Source organism: Schistocerca gregaria, chromosome 6, assembly GCF_023897955.1.
Source record: "Schistocerca gregaria isolate iqSchGreg1 chromosome 6, iqSchGreg1.2, whole genome shotgun sequence".
NCBI classification, from domain to species: domain Eukaryota; kingdom Metazoa; phylum Arthropoda; class Insecta; order Orthoptera; family Acrididae; genus Schistocerca; species Schistocerca gregaria.
Window position 1 is genome coordinate 497,625,904 of NC_064925.1, and position 17,337 is coordinate 497,643,240.

At 44.5% G+C, this 17,337-nt stretch overlaps 1 protein-coding gene across 3 annotated transcripts in view; it reads right to left on the minus strand.

The window, feature by feature from the left end:
- Positions 1-7,594: 7,594 nt before the first annotated feature.
- LOC126279031 (dihydrolipoyl dehydrogenase, mitochondrial-like) overlaps positions 7,595-17,337 on the minus strand; it is a 155,023-nt gene continuing 145,280 nt past the window's right edge. For 2 of the 3 annotated variants that reach the window (XM_049979425.1, XM_049979426.1), the window contains one exon: positions 7,595-9,390. In XM_049979425.1, the coding sequence (XP_049835382.1) occupies positions 7,830-9,353 (1,524 nt within the window). In that variant the 5' untranslated portion in view covers positions 9,354-9,390 and the 3' untranslated portion in view covers positions 7,595-7,829. Of the gene's footprint in view, positions 9,391-15,720; positions 16,037-17,337 lie in introns of those variants that run through there. The other variant, XM_049979427.1, reaches the window with a different exon arrangement.

Genomic DNA, 17,337 nt, shown 5'->3' on the forward strand with positions numbered 1-17,337 from the left:
TTGTAGCCTTTATTCTGGGCCACATTTCAAAATAACTGACGAGTGAAAGACTTATATTTGTGATGCATATCGTAAGCATAAAGTCCTGCTATGTAAATCATGGACAAACGGCAATTAAAATTGGAGGGAAGGGTGATTAAGATCTAAAGCCTCGTCGACAGCAGGGTCATTAGAGATGCAGTTAAGACAGCTTGGAAATGAAGGGGGAAAAAACTCTGCCGGGCCCTTTTTCAGTGGCGTCCTGTCCGCCTCCGTAGCTGAGTGGTACGGCTACCAGTTTCCCACGAGGACCAAGGTTCCATTCCCGCTACTATCGGAGAATTTTCCTTGGTGGGAAGGCTGGAAAGAAGTCTCAGACTAGTAATGCCACCTAAGGAGCTACGTAGATGAGAAGTAGCGGCTCCAAGGTAATACGAAGGTGGGAACTTTAATAGTGGCAACTACTTATTTACAGCTCGTACAAAATAGATACGAGTTTCAAAGTTTTACTGATCTTCAAAGTAGTCACCAGCATTGTGTATAACCCGTTGCCAGCGATGTGGAAGTCGTAGGATACTCTTAGCAGTGCCAGTTGTGTTGACATTTCGAGCAGCGCGGTCTATTGCCCGACGAATCTGTAGCATTTCTGAAGCGAATGCCTTGAAGTGTTTCCTTCAGTTTAGAAATCGAGTTGAAGTTACCCTCGTAAGGGGAGTGCAGTAGGTAGTATAGCACTTAGCAGCTCCATCAGTCAAACAAATCCGTAACAGCTTGCACTGTACGTGATGAGCATTTTCCTGCAAAATGTTGGTCAGGTCCTGCAGAAAGTGTCATCACTTCTGTCTCTATGCTGTTCATTTTTGGAACACAAACTACGATCAGCTTAGAGACAAAAGTGATGACACTGTCTGCAGGACCTGACCATCATTTTGCAGGGCAAGCTCAAGCACGTACAGTGCAAGCTGTTACTGATTTCCAGAATGAGATTTTCACTCTGCAGCGGAGTGTGCGCTGATATGAAACTTCCTGGCAGATTAAAACTATGTGCCCGACCGAGACTCGAACTCGGAGCTTCTGTCAAGTTTGGAAGGTAGGAGACGAGATACTGGCAGAAGTACAGCTGTGAAGTCGGAGCGTGAGTCGTGCTTCGGTAGCTCAGTTGGTAGAGCACTTGCCCCCGAAAGGCAAAGTCCCGAGTCCGAGTCTCGTTGGGGCACACAGTTTTAATCTGCCAGGAAGTTTGTTACTGATTTGTTTGACTGATGGAGCTGCTAAGTGCTGTACCACCCATTGCAGTACCCTGACATAAGCCCTCGTAACTTCAACTTGATTTCTAAACTGAGAAACACTTCTCGGCATTCGCTTCAGAACTGCAACAAATTCGGCGGGCAATAGACCGCGCCGCTCGAACTTTCAACACAACTGGCACTGCTAAGAGTGTCCTACGACTTCCACATTGCTGGCAATGGGTTATACACAACGCTGGTGACTACTTTGAAGGTCAATAAAACTTTGAAACACATATCTATTTTGTACGAGCTGTAAATACATAGTTACCACTACTAAAGTTGCATCCTTCGTAAAAGCTGACAACGGTCCGGAACGCGGCGTGCTTACCCCATGCCCCTCTACAAAGCATCCAAGTGACCCCACTGTCTGAGAATGACATGGCAGTCGGTCGCCATACCAAATAATACCCCATAGTGCCTATCATTTACGAGACTGCAATAGCATGCTGTCGCGCGGTGAAGCCGAGCGGTCTATTGCGTCTTGTAACGGTTCGCGCGTTTCCCCCCGTCGGAGGCATAGGTGTGTGTGTTGTCCTTAGGGTAAGTAAGATTAAGTAGTGTGTACGCTTAGGAACAGATGACCTCAGCAGTTTGGTCTCATTAAGACCTTACCACAAATTTCCATTTTCCAGTAACACCCAACAGTCATTACAGAATTCAGTGCCTATACTATAGTTAAACGTTAACACATATTTAACACAAACCTGAAATGTCACAGAAAACCTTAGCTGGCAATAGCTGGATCAAAACCAACTATTCATCCTGCCACTTTACAAGAATAAAATTAAACCGCGCCTGCAGATCTCTATCCACGACAAAACGATATGTGAAATGTGGATCAGATATTAGATATCCATCCAGGATATTTTAGGCTTTTTGCTCTGCTGCTGGTAAACCTTTTGGGGTATAAGGTCGTGGAGCAGGAGCAACCCCTTTGAAGATGTGCAGAGCAGCTCTGGACGAAACGTTACGAACAAAAGAGTTTCGTGGACCACGACCTTACACCCCGAAAGGTTTACCAGCAGCAATGTCATCCGGTTATGAAAACCGTCATTGTTGTTTTACCTTCCGAGTTTGTAGCCCCTAACGTGTCATGCAAGTTATCGTTAGTACGTACAAGACTTACGTGACATGTTGTTACTGGAAAAATCCCGTTGTCGGCATGCTTGTTACAAGATAGTCCTATCACTGTATGTGGCGACGTTATCATATATTTCTGACACAATATTGCAGGACTAGTTATGTTACTGTACTAAAAATTAGCCCACTTTCAGTAATACAGGAACGATTTCCGATATACTCATTGTTGTTATACTACTGCATCTGTCTCGTTAAATAGCTGGGACGTGTGTAATTTCGGCACTGTGGCGTCTCCATTCAACAGGGTCCTACCATTTTCATTTTAGCGCATGTCATGGATTGTAAGAATTTCCTCACTTATGACCTATACCAGACATTGTGTTCATTTTATGTTTGCTTATAGTATCCGTCTAATGGCATACTGGATTTAATACGTTTGGCCTATGGGCACTATGAATATCTAACATTTCATTTTCCTGCTGATATTAGTGTATTATCGTCTTTGAGTCGTGCAGTAGTGTCTAGCTTCATGAAACACATGGATGATTTCATGCCCATTGACATATCATTTATTTTATCTCATGAGAAGTAGTACAAGAAATAGTTCCTTTTCCACATTTTGTATATGAGTATTACAGGGATTATTTCAGATTTGATATAAATGATGATATTTTCATTTTATGTATTGCTTGTAATATCCGTCTAATGCCGGATTTGTTTTATTATATGTGGCCTACGGTCACTACGAAAGTTTCAGTTTTTCTACCGTTTATACTAAGACAGTATTATCTTGAAATCAGCCAGCTACCGACTTCAAGATGTGCTTAGATTTGCATAGTTGGTTTCAATATTCTGTCTTCGTTGAGAGGGCATATGCCACATGATTACTATTAGGCTTTGGCGCCGAGTGTGCGGTATCTGGATACCTTTGATATCTTGTTTAACGAGGTGTCACACAGCTTCAGGTAGGATTCGAATTTACCTTCCTTAAGCGCTATTCGTATCATGTAGAGAGCTGTTCGTTCATCATATTATAGAGTTCCATAGAAAGGTCTTGTTTTATGATTCTATTTTCGGTGACTGCAATCTGGACTTGTATGGTGAGCTGGGAATACGGGCGATTTATTACGGACGGGAGAGCAGCTTTTAAAAAGCTTGTACACTGTGATGTAGTCGGGACTTGTACTTAAGCTTGTTATTATTTGTGAACAGTTTCTGACATGTGATTTATATTAGATACAAATAACGAGACTTTGTAAACAGCAAATGCATTTTCTATGGACTTATGATTGCTACAGTACATGTAAGTGGTGTCTATAAAGCTCGGTGAATGATATCAGACAATAAACAAAACAAAAGATACGAACAAATGTTTGTTCTTGGCCCTTCAAAATAGTCACCACCCGCTATAACACACTTTTGACAACGTTCGTACAGCTTCTGGAAACTATCGGCAAAGGCTTTCTGTGGAGTCGATCGCAGATCTTTAATGGCATTCACGTTCGCACTTTTCATGGCCGCCTTTAAGCGGAGAATCAGGAAGAAGCCCGCAGGAGAGAGATCATGGGAGAACGGAGAGTGTTCAGGAACAGTGGCCATCTTCTGCGCCAGGAATTGGCGCACACGGATCGCGCAGTGTGCAGGGACATCGTCATGGTGCAGCATCCATTTTCCAGTCCTGTGCAACTCTGGCCGAACTAACCGGATACGCTGTAGCAATCGGTTCGAAACGGGACTGATAAATGCAGCATTAATGGTTTGACCTGCAGGAACAAATTCCTTGTGCATGATGCCGTTGATGTCGAAGAAGGTGATCAACAGTCTTTTCACTGTTAGCACTAGGTCTCATCTCCCGTGACGATGCTGTTCAGAAGCAATGGATCCTGGTCACACATGGAAATGAAATCACCAGAAGTTTCCGTCCGTTTTGCTTTCTGCTCGTCTGTGAGCTTGCGCGGCACAAATCGGGAGCACATCTTCCCCTTACCCAAATCATAGAGGACGATGGTGTCCTCGCTAGTGCCCAGTTCCTCCGCAGTGAATCTGAGAGTCCGTCGTCAGGATGTATCAAACTTTCTCGATCTTTTCTGGGGTTCTACTTGTCAATGGCCGACCTGAACTTGGCTCACCCTCAGTTGTTTCCTTCCCTTCACGCAAGAGTTTGAACCATCCGTAAACACATTTTCTGCTCACGACTTCTCTCCCACACTTCTGCACTAGCATTCCATGTGTCTCCCTTGCAGTCTTCCCCAATTTATAGCAGAACTTGATCTTTACATGCAGCTCCACTTCCTCTCACACCGACTACGTTCAGCTGGTAGCAGTCTGTTTACACAGTCAGTCAAATGCAGTGCATGCCGTGTATCGATCTTCCTCAGGTATCTGAAGACCCATGAGCATGCACGTGCACATCCGCCAAGTTCCCGTTCAGGTATGACACCATTCGCCGAACCTTTTAGACACACCACGTATTGATAGTGAGATATTTTGTACAAGTTCATTTTGGATGGTTTAAGTACTCGATATATAGTCAGTCATAGAAATGTTCCAAAATACTTCGATGTGTTGTAGAGCGAGCAGATCTAGGATAGGAGTCAGTATCCGGAATCGTCATCAAACGACGCCACAGAACGTCGAAGTTAAGTCGCCGGTGCCTGCTTTTAGGCCACCCCTTGGGCAGAAAGCCCGACTGATTGCCACGATCGTCAGTGGAGAAGGTGGGGCTAGCTGCCGCGTATACAGGCCTTATCCCACCATGAATGTGATGCTCTGTTGTCTAGCCAGATGACGGTTTCGGACAACGGGTTCCATCCGCAGTTTATTTTTATCTTGGAACCCTCTAAAATCTCCCGTGTTCCTAATTATACAGGAGAAAAATAAACTGCAGATGGAAACCGTCATCCAGGCAACAGATAATCCCAATCATAGGAGACCAAGGCCTCTCTACGCAGCATCTCCCTCCACCTTCTTGACTGCCAATCAATCGCGATCACTAAATAACAAAAATAACATTGCGAGACGTTCCGGCAACGGTCCGCCAGCGTACGAAGTCGGGTTTGCTGCCAAAGGGATGGCCTAAAAGCAGGCGCCGGCGACTTAACTTCGACGTCTGTGGCGTCGTAGGATGACGATTCCGGATACTAACTCCTATCCTAGATCTCCTTCCTCAACACACCCTCTACAATACATCGAAGTTTGTCACAACATCTCTGCGACACCCTGTAGGCGATTTACTGGTCTCACTGAGCAACAACCCTGTCTGAATTCATAGCTACTGTTACGACATTCTCTCGAAGGTTGATGTATTCTCTGACTGACTACTCTTATTGAGCAATGGACTTATTTTGTACCTGCATCAGATTTACAATTAATTTAATTTCTGGGCTGAACAAATTACGATTTATATGTGCCTGATGATGATGCAGTGTGGCACCGAAACTAGTCGCAATGAATAAAAGAATTTCAAAAACACACATTCTGGCCAGCACTGATCTCCCAATGACAGTATTAGTTATTTCGAAGTGGCTACAGTTTACCGCCATAAGACATCATTGTGGCATGTTTTTCAATTATAACTGACTGTAGAATTCGCTTGCACATTCTCGCATGTTCTCTGTCATTTCATGTGTGTTAGCTGTCTCCAAGATAGCAAAGATTTGCTCGCTCGAGTAATGGTACCATCTCCCAGGTCTCCCATAAATACCACGAAATGCACTGTATATAGTGCAGCACTTCAATATGTGGTCACGTGTCACTGCACACCAGTTGAAGTTCACTACAGACACTAGGCGTAACGTTTAAGATCCAATTACGTACTATCATAGTCTGTTATTTTGAATAGTCTCTCGCGAGCAACGGTCTTAGCAACTTTTTCAGTTGTTACAAGCCTTCGAAGAACGCACTCGACTAAAGAATTCACGGTATCCAGATACTGATGGCTCCAATATGCCAATATCGGTACATCTGAATGTCTATACATCAAACACATGTGGGGTCTGAATATGGCGTACTGAAATGCCGCAACTGGTTGTCAAAATAAAATAAAATACACTGAAGAGCCAAAGAAACTGGTACACCCGCACTAATATCCTATAGGGCCACGCGAGCACGCAGAAATTGCTCAATAAGGCGTGGCATGGACTTGACTAATGTCTGAAGTAATGCTGCGGGGGGAATAGACACCATCAGCCCTGCAGGGCAGTCCATAAATCAGTAAAAGTACGAGGGGGTGGAGATCTCTTCTGAACAACACATTGCAAAGCCTCACAGATATGCTCAATAATATTCATGTCTAAGGGGGTTTGATGGCCAGCGGAAGTGTTTCAACTCAGAAGATCCACTCTGTAGCAATCCTGGACGTGTGGGGTGTCGCATTGTACGGTTGGAATTGCGTCGGAATGCACAATGGACCTGAAAGAATGCATGTGATCAGACAGGATGCTTATGTACGTGTCACCTGTCAGTCATATCTAGACGTATCAGGGATCCCATATCGCTCCAACTGCACACGCCCCACACCATTACAGAGCCTCCACCAGGCTGAACGGTTGCCCGCTTACATGCAGGGTCCATGGTTTCATGAAGTTGTCTCCGTACCCGTACACGTCCATCCGCTCAATATGATTTGAAACGAGGCTCTTCCGACCAAGCAATATATTTTCCAGTCATCAATAGTCCAATGTCGGTGTTCGCGGGTCCAGGCGAGGCGTAAAGGTTTGTGTCGTGCAGTCAACAAGGGTATACGAGTGGAAGGGTTGCACTGTCACTTGAACGATTCTCTTCTGCCGTCGTTGGTCCCATCCTTGCAGTATCTTTTTCCAGGCGCAGATTTGATGTTTTATCGAATTCCTGACATTAACGATACACTCGTGAAATGGTCGTACGGGAAATTCCCCACTTCATCGCTACCTGGGAGATGCTGTGTCGCTTCGCTCGTGCGCCGACTATAACACCATGTTCAAACTCACTTAAACCTTGATAACTTGCCATTCTAGTAGCAGTAACCGATCTCACAACTACGCCAGACACTTGTTGTGCTATATGTATTATATAGGCGTTGTCGACCGTAGCGCCGTATTCTACCTGTTTACATATCACTGTATTGGAATACGCAACACCAGTTTCCTTGACGCTTCAGTGCAACTTCTCAAAATGTACGCTGTTTGGCGATTTCCCTTGGTAAAAACTTTTTGTTTGGTGTTTCCTAATTTTTCCAAAATGTGTCATTTATAAACTAAATATGCATGATATCTTTTACAGTAACGTGATATATTGAAAGTCAATACACTTAGGAAGACTCTTTTGTCTCACTGAATGGAAATACTGCTTATAACGGTTAAAATTAACAATAAGTACAAAACTTATAAACTAAGGAAATCAGTGATTTTAGATACTTGTTTAACAAAACGCCAGTCGATGTTTTTACATTTTCTTCTTTCACATACAGTCTTAACAATATTAGCGGTTTTTTAGTATCACAAGCTACATATTAATTGGCTTTCCAAAGTACGCAGCTAGACATCCTTCTCTGAGAGCCTCTGAGCATGTTGGATGAGCATGGCACGATCTTGCAACATCCTCACTAGACGCTCCATATTCCATTGCTAACACTCCTTCATTGATCAGCTCTCCGGCACTTGGTCCTATGATGTGAATGCCCAATATTCTGTCCGTCGCTACGTCTGCTAATACCTTCACAAAGCCATCAGTATCATTATTTGTCTTTGCTCTGCTGTTTGCTGCGAATGGAAATTTTCCTATTTTGTATTGTTTGCCATCCTTTTTCAAATCTTCTTCAGTCCGACCAACCCAACCAACTTCAGGGTGAGTGTAGATAACAGAAGGAATGCAATTATAATCAATATGCACTGGGCCCCCAGCAATGGCTTCTGCGCATGAAATACCCTCGTCTTCAGCTTTGTGAGCCAACATTGGACCATGGATAGTGTCGCCAATGGCGTAAATATTCGGTTTCACTGTTTGAAATTTAGAATCGACAGGAATTCTTCCCTTCTGATCCCGTTCAATGCCCATTTCTTCAAGTCCCAAATTTAAGGTGTACGGCCTCCTTCCGACACACACCAGCAACACATCACATTCCAGTTCCTCCTTTTTGGAGGAATCCTTCACATCTTCAACGCTGACTTTAATTAAATTTTCCTGAACAGCAGCACCAGTCACTTTTGTTCCCAACTTAAATTTCAAACCTTGCTTTGCCAATATCCTCTGGAACGTTTTAGATACTTCTCCATCTATTCCTACTCCTCCCACAGTAGGCATAAATTCCACAGCAACTACCTCAGCGCCCAGCCTTGACCAAACAGATCCCAACTCTAAACCAATTACACCAGCACCAATCACGATTAATCTCTGCGGAACTTTGTTCAAGGACAACGCCCCTGTAGATGAAACAATTCTTTCTTCGTCTATATCTATTCCAGGAAATGGAGTCACTTCTGATCCTGTTGCAATAATTATATTTTTGGTTTTCACAGTTTCTGTTGAGTTGTCGGCTTTTATCACAGTAACTTCATTTGGTCCAGTTATTTTGCCGTGCCCATTCAATAACTGAACCTTGTTTTGCTTGAACAGGTGAGCAATACCTCCCGTTAGAGCCTTCACAGCAGTAGTTTTCGCTTCCATCATGGTTTTCAAGTTTAATTTCAAGTCAGATACTTCTACGCCTCTCTTTGCTAGGTCACCCGAATGAGCCATGTGGTAGTAGTGTGAGTTGTTCAACAAAGCCTTGGAAGGAATACAACCGACATTGAGGCACGTTCCTCCTAACGTGTCGTTCTTCTCTACACACACAGTCTTCATGCCCAGCTGAGCTGATTTTATGGCAGCCACATAGCCGCCCGGCCCCGACCCAATAACTACTACATCGGCTTCATGAGATGCCGCATACTGTCGCCGCTGTACGCAAGTTAACTGGGGGCAAATGGGAGAACATGGTACATTCGGAGGCCTTATGGAGGTCAGTCTGTGAAACACACGTAACTTCATTATTTCCGTAGATTCCTTTCAAGATGTCCAGAGCGCCCTGAAAATGGAAAGGAAGCACTTTATTAACTACTCAGTCTTATCAAAAACACATTCAAATCAAACTAATCTCAGTAATATAACATCACGAAAAAAATACGTATTTAGCAACGACCTACTGTGCTACCCGGGCAAGACACAGGACCTGCCCTTACAGCTTGAATACTTCCACCCTTTCCTACTTCCTAAACTACACGCAAGCTCTCCTGTATTCTCTGCTGGAACAACATCCCTGGGAGACATGACACCGCAAATTCAACACGCAGTCTTAATTGGTCGGAAGTTTCAAAACAACGCATACTCCGCTGCAGTGTGAAAGATTCATCCCGGAAACGACCTGCTTTCATGTTGCTACGCTGAAAAGCTCAAACTAGAGGAAACTAGCCAACACAACCACTCGATTCCTAAATTTCACTATCATCACAGCACGCTCAGATAACTGTACTTCACCGAGGACAAAACGGGTAAAGGTGAACATAATGTGATTTCTCTGGCTTTCTCAGCATTACTGTTTAGATCAAAAGTGAGTTTTATTTCCCGTCGACAACGACATCATCACAGACGTATTACAATTGGGTAAGAATGGAGGACATCGGCCGCATCCTTTTCTTAAGCGATTTAGGGAAATTATGCAAAATCTATATTTGCATGACCGGACGGAGATTTTAACCTCCATCCTCGCGGATCTGAGACCAGTGTCTTACCACTACGTACATCTCCATGAGATAAAAACGGCCACATAGCGAGATACATCATGCCATGAAACCTTCCACTACTCCACCGATGAATGGCGTCTTTGTTCGCACCACACTATCCTACGTCGGGCATTCACTCATATAATCAATGACTTCCGGGCAGCACAACGGCCATGAAGACAAGGTCCTATTGCCTCGCGGCGAATTTCTTCTTCACCAGCCTTTGTGCCCGAGCTGCAACCAATTATCTCATAAGTCCTTTAGGGTACCTAAAATTTATTTAGTTCAGAACAGCTCACATTTTGGTAGTCTCTGCCGCTTTATTCCTTGGGTCAGGCACTGCAACAACTGACTTTGATGTTTCCACGAAGTTCCGCATCGTAATAAAATTACTGACAGTGTACTTAGAAACATTTGTGTGTTGTGAAATCTCTGACGGAATTTTTAAATGAACACGGCGCCATTTGACTGTATTGTTTATTTAAGTACCCAGAATTCGGCCTTTTATGGCATTTTGAAGTGACTGAGTTTATCTCATTAACATATACTGCAGGATCGCCAATTTTGAGCTTGATGTCCCGCAATATATGTTAACGACATAAAGTCAATAAAAGGCAGAAACTTGGGTCGTAATTAAATAAACAACATACAGTCAAATGGCGGTGTGTTCATTTGAAAATTATTGTATGGCTGTTACTCAACAACGTCAAAAACTGTTCTCTGACGGAATGTCCCTGGTATCATGTTCCTAAAAACCGCCCTTGACGTAATTATATTGCGCAACATAATTAAAGGACCACTTTTTCGAAACCCCTTAACTGTCTCCTACTGAAACGCGTAAGTTTGAAGACTGGCTAAAATGTGTCAAGAACCACCCTCTGTAATATCCGGCGTCACTTTCGGGCGCGGCAACGCTACAACCAGCAAACATGTGTAAAAAAGGTAGGAGCTCGGAAGTTCATGCGAGGTGTAAGATCGGTTGATGATGTCACATTGGCATCAAATTTCATCACAATTCGGCTGACCGGCACTGTGGACGTATCGTACGATGGAAAGGTCGTCACACACCCCTCTTCCCCACATTTCACCCCTTGGACACCTCTGCGATGAAGGTTAGAACAACGACGCCCAGACTTGAATGCACGCGGTTTTCTTATGGGGAGCCGAGTAAGACATTTTACACACCGCCGCTCAGAATCAACACGAAGAGGCCTTACAACGTGGCATCCCTACCTCTTCTCTTAGGGCGTTGATTGCCACACAGTTCGCGGTCGAAAATAACAATTCGCAGTGCGGTGAGTAACAGGACGACTTTCTTGAGAATTTTTGACGCTGCTGACGCCTCCCGGGCACTTGAACTCTTCTTTACGGACATGGTGGACCAGCAGTCCCACTGAACGTGACCGCACCCCTTTGAAGTGCAGTGTGGCCGCTTTTTTCTTTGGTATACAGGGTGGAAACACGAGGGACCGTTCAAAACTATTCCGTAGAAATCTGAAAGTGATCCAAAGAAGCAAGGAGTGATTATGCTTTTTCAGGCCTCATGTTCATGTCCGTCTGTGGCGTGATCACGGAGGGGTGCGACATTGACACGTGCGTGAATATAATGACAAAAGGTCCCTCTAAGACCCTCTCCCCATCCCCCAGTTCTGCAACACCGTCGGTGGTACCCGCCCAAATTTTCTGGGAAATTTAAAAATGTACTTTTACAGAGAAAAGCTTCGAAGTAGTGCTAGGCACTTCCAGGAAGGGAACTGGCACGGAGGATGGCTCCAAAAGCTCGAACTATCCTTCGCTGCTTCGAGTCATGTGCAAATTTCGTCGAATGACACTGAACGCTCCCCCGTGAGTTCGCCATGTATACCGGAGCAAAAATTGCGGTTTCATCGCAGTACAAAGGGGTGCGACCATGTTCAATAGCGCTGTTGGACCGCCATGTCCTTAGAGAAGGGCTGGATGGTCCGTTAGGTGTCAGCAGTATTGTAGACTGTCAACAGTGCCAACCTGTTGCTGATCGCACTGAGAACTGCCGTTTTCGACCGTGTAATCTGTGCGAATCAATCTTCCAAGAGAAGGGGCGGTTTCACTGACGTCCTTAATGCCACCTACTGAAGCCTTTTCGCGCCAATTTTAAGTGGTAGTTTGTCTAAAATGTTTTCTTCGGTCAGCCATAAGAAAAAACGCGTGATTTCAACGCTTGGCGTCACAGTTCTGATCTCTTGCAGATGCTTCAAAAGAAATGTGGGTAAGAGGTGTGTGACGATCTTTTCATCATATGACACGGCATCGTTGCCGTTAAGCGGAATTGTGATGAAATTTGATGCCAATGTCACACTATTAACCGACCATGAATTCCTGAGTTCCAACCTTTTTTTTCGCATGTGTCGTCACCTTGTTGTTTCAAGCGCCGCCGAGCACGAGGGTGACTTCGCAGGACGACATGCTTTTGTATCATTTTAGAGGGAGGTTGTGGCTACCTCTGAGCCAAATTTAGAACTTAATGGGTCGAACTGGAAGACAATTACGGGGTTTCGAAAAAGTGATCCGTTAATTCTGTTGCGCAGTGTAGTTCGTGGCTGTATATACAGTGCCATTTACAGTTTTCCGTCCCATTCACATCAATTGTGATTTTGTTTTTCGTTTGCCTCACAAATCGACTTTATCTCTGGAGAACTTATCCGAATAGATAGGTGTGGGTGAGGGGGATGGGACTGCTCAGTCAGGCGCGCTGTTTCTGTGTCGTGACCCAAATTTGGAATCGGGACCGTGGTACCCGTGTCAGGTTTACATTGTGCATCTAAAGAGCTAAAGCTTGTCAGTTTTCAAAAGCACGGCCCTAGCTACTAATGGCCTGCCCAAAGCCTTGAACAAAGGCCGGTCTGAGGAACAATGCGTGGCCTTACAGGTGACCAGGAGCCGGCCGGCGGTGCCCACGTAGCACAAGTCTGCCTCGGAAAAAAAAAAATTCCGACCGCACATCACAGCAAAGCTCTCACATTCCTGAACAACAACAAGAGCTGTTACCCGCAGGTTGGGAGTAGTCTGCTGAAAACGAGGTATTCTGCAATTGCTGGAGCGTCTCCGAAATGACTCATTTAACACTAGCCCGTTGACTGCCCATCATTACACGCGATAAGACGAGATTAATCCACTGAACTATGTGACACAGCAGTCAACACACAGGAATTCGTATCTGGGAGAACAAGGTTCACAGCCCAGTCTTATTATCCTAATTTACCGACATCACTTCATGTGAATTCTGCGACCGTTCCTTCATCGAAATCACGGCAAGGTTTTATCAATATCCTCATTAAACCGCTCTAATGCTCGGTCTCTGACGAACACGATTGTAGAATACATTCGTTTCTTTCGATCACGGACCATACAACTAAACGAAATACGGAAAATTAAATATGAACCCTCACACCTATCGCTCTGTGTAAAAGATAAAACCACAATATCTGCAAACACAGTTGTACTGCAGTTATCCATCCGTTTATAAGCTAGGAATATTGGAATTCGTAATTCCTAAAATAAAATTCGAATTATCTGTGTTACGTAACATTACTGTGGCTCCCGAAGCCAACAACTGAATACCGCATTCTTTTTGTGCGTCTTTCAGGATGTAGCGAGTAGTTCTAGAACTTGTCGATATCTCAAAATAATTCAAACTACCTCCACGGACATCGTATTTAAGTCATCTAAACAGAAATACTCCCGACCTTTCAAAACTACTTCTGACTCATAGACCATTATTCTTTTTGAATCAGGCACTGACTGCACGAATCACAGATGTGAACGCCACAATACTTAGCTACGTGCGTGGACCAGCAACCCGCCCTCCCCCGCGATGTTAAACGCTAACTCCCGAACGTAAGTTTTATGGACTACTGTAGATGCCGTGTAAAGTGTCAACAGGCGTCTTCACTACTGAAGTCATTTTTTCTTCTGCGACTTAGGGCAGATATCTGTCTTTTTGAAGTTTGTTGGGCTCTGTGTGAGATTCTGTCCAGTAGTCTGTTCTGTGCCATCAGGATAAGAGATCTGGGAAAGTTTTCCCCAAAACGAACATTTTGAAAGAAATTTCACGGGGACTCCGCTAATGACAAACTTTGTGAGATACCATCGTAGAAGAAACGCGAGTCCTTTCATAACGACAGAAAGATCCTTTAGCGGAGATGCCAACAACCGAAAGGTTCGTTTGAACAACGAAGAACTTAACCAAGCATACTAATACGGGATGTGGTGCGACGTTGCATTCCTTCGCGTATAATTAGCTGTCCTTTATAGTTGCAGGCTAACGTAAAGTTCCAATCTACAACTTTTACATTCCGCCTGCATATAGAATCGCCAGGGTATCAGGTTAAGTGCTAAGAAAATTCAAGGACCAACTGAATGGAAAGCAGACATCGGGCTGAGAGCCATTGGAATAACTTCGAGGTAATGTAATCCATTACCGAAAGAAGTGCACTGCAAACCATTACTTCATTCGATTTATTGGATAGATCGTCAGTGCAGGACTTTCATCATGTGAATTAAAAGAGAAGATCGGAGGAAGAGCGGCACATTTCGTAAAGGATTCGTTCATTAACCGCGATGGCTTTACGGAGACGCTCGTCAAACTCCGATGGCCTAAGCAACAACATAGGAGTTATGCGTTAAAGGAAGGGGAATCAGACAACATATTCCTTCATCTCGCGAAATGGCCAATATGGGAAAATCGGAGAATTTTGAGCTCACATGAAAGTCGGACGACAGTCGACCGAAAATGACGCTTGTACCACAAATACTTTCCGCCACGTGCAATAAGATGGTTAACGGAGCACAGATACAAATGTTGAGCTGAACAATGTTAAGAAATGCTCTGTGAGCTTGAATGGCAACCCTTGGGAGAAGAAAACCTTTTCCTGGAATACTATTGGTGAATTTTAGATCTCTATCAACTGCGACAAACTGTACAGCGATTCTAGCCTTCAACGATAATGTCGCGTAAATGCAAAATATGGGAGTTTATGGCATACAGGCGATCATTTTCACTAGTCTCATGAAAGGGGATGACTCGCAACAGTACATAATACCATGCAACACGTTCTACGCAGTGAGTTGCGGAGCACGTTTGTAGATATAGATCAGAGCACCAAAGCCATACTGAAATTTGTATGTTTAGCAGATTTTCACGAAGAAAAAAAATTAAGACCTTGCGTGAGGGTGTGCGAAGGAGATGGACGCATTCCAAGTGAGTGTGTGTGTGAGAGAGAAACAGAGAGAGAGAGAGAGAGAGGGGGGGGGGGTGAGAGTGATTAGATTGCGAGGTCATTGGAGACGGAGCACAAGCTCGAATTAGGAAGGAAAATCGTCCGTGAGCTTTCAAAGGAACCATCCCGGTATTTGTCTGGATCGATTTGGGACAACCACGGAAAACCTGAATGGGGACGCCGGGACAGAAATTGAACCGTCGTCCTCCCGAACGCCAATCAATTGTGCTAACCACTGCGCCACCTCCACTATTCTAAGTGTCTCTTTATTGTCCTACTCCCCTTGTAATGCACTCTTGTTTGGCAACATTCCAAATTACACTGCCAAAGAGCGACGTAATCCGAAATACAGAACGAGGCTATGACAGATATGCAGCATACCGGCAACTCAGACACAGCAGTTAGTAGACCCGTGCGTACGGACGTAAATTCTTGCTGCTTCCTTCCTCTGGCTCCCTTCCCCTGCGGAGGAAACAAACGAGTGAAAATAAATAAATCCCGTCACGTGCGGGCCGAGGAAGTCGGACATAAACAGCAGCGCACCCGGGCGGCCTGGCCGCCGCTGACAGCTCGCGACGCGCGCCGCTCAGGAAGTCTGGAGAGGGAAAAAGCGGCAGCGGCGAGCGGCGGAGGAAGAACGGGGAGGCGGAGCTGTCTCGAGACGCCGGCCTGCTCCGTCAGCTCGTTAGGTCTGCACCTACAACACACACTGCGTACATATATCATATCCTTTATACTGTATACCCTACAGAGTGGTTCCAACTAAACTTCCACAACCTGAGCCAACGTAGAACGAAAACTACTTAGCATATAGGTACCCAACCAACCACAAAAGAGTCCAGAAAAATTTAGACACTCCTTGACAGTTAATATTTTTGCGCGTTTTCCAGCAAATGACAGTGCAGCAATGAATGAAGAAGATTTTCGTTTGTGCAAAGCAAGACCGTATTGAAATGGTACTGAAAGTACGAAAACACGATGGAGGTACGACGGCAACGACGTAATGTGTACACCAATCTATCGTATTCGGGATAAATTTGAATCCGACGGTACTGGTCAGGATGTTTATAATAGAAGTTCGGGCCAACCAAAATCATTAAGAAGTACAACAACATTTTACTAGATCACCTTAAGAATCTGTGATGCACGCTGCACGTGCAAGCGGGATAAACCGATCAAACGTACGACGAATTCTGAAGGCTGCAAAACGGAAAGTGTAGATTCCAAGATCTCTGTACCCTATGAACGTGAACGCCCCGTATCAAAAGCTGGAGTACTGCGTGTGTTTTGAAGGCACGCTTTTCTAGAATGAACGGTTTGCGGGGGTAGTTTTTTGTTCTGGCGGGGCGCCGTTCAAACTGAACAAACTATTTCTAACTAAAACGCTTCAATGGCTCCATGGCACAGAGAAACTATATACATCTACATCTGATGTGTAAAGTCTTCTCATATTTATTAATGTACCTTATTATGAATTCTCTCGCCTGGTTTCCGGCAATTCCAATGAACTAAGGTAAGATCAGTTTAACTGTTTTAACATTCTAAAACACTGATAAATCGTTACTCCAATGTGCTTAAATTTGCAGTTCTTGGAATTACTGAACTAAACTCTTGAAATGGGGTAGAGCGACAGTTCTTTTAACAGAAATGCAGACACAAAAGACAGACTGTAAGCCATGAGAACAGCGGCAGTTGTGAAGGGATCGCAATTTGCTTCACTTCTGTCAAAACTTTATAGGTCTCGATACTGGACCTGCCACTCCAACCGTCATTACACACATTTCTACGGCAGATTTTAAAGTTCGGCACCATTATCTAATCTTTCCTTTGCCCTTTACTGCAGGCCCATAAACTAGGTACAGCTTCTCATGGCTAGAGCAGCTGTATGTTGTTCCGGACACAAAAGCCGACTTCCAACACGCCCTTCGCAACTGGCTGGAGCAACGATTTTTGAAACCATCGTTTTCTGCTGTTACCCACTGATAAACGATTATGGAA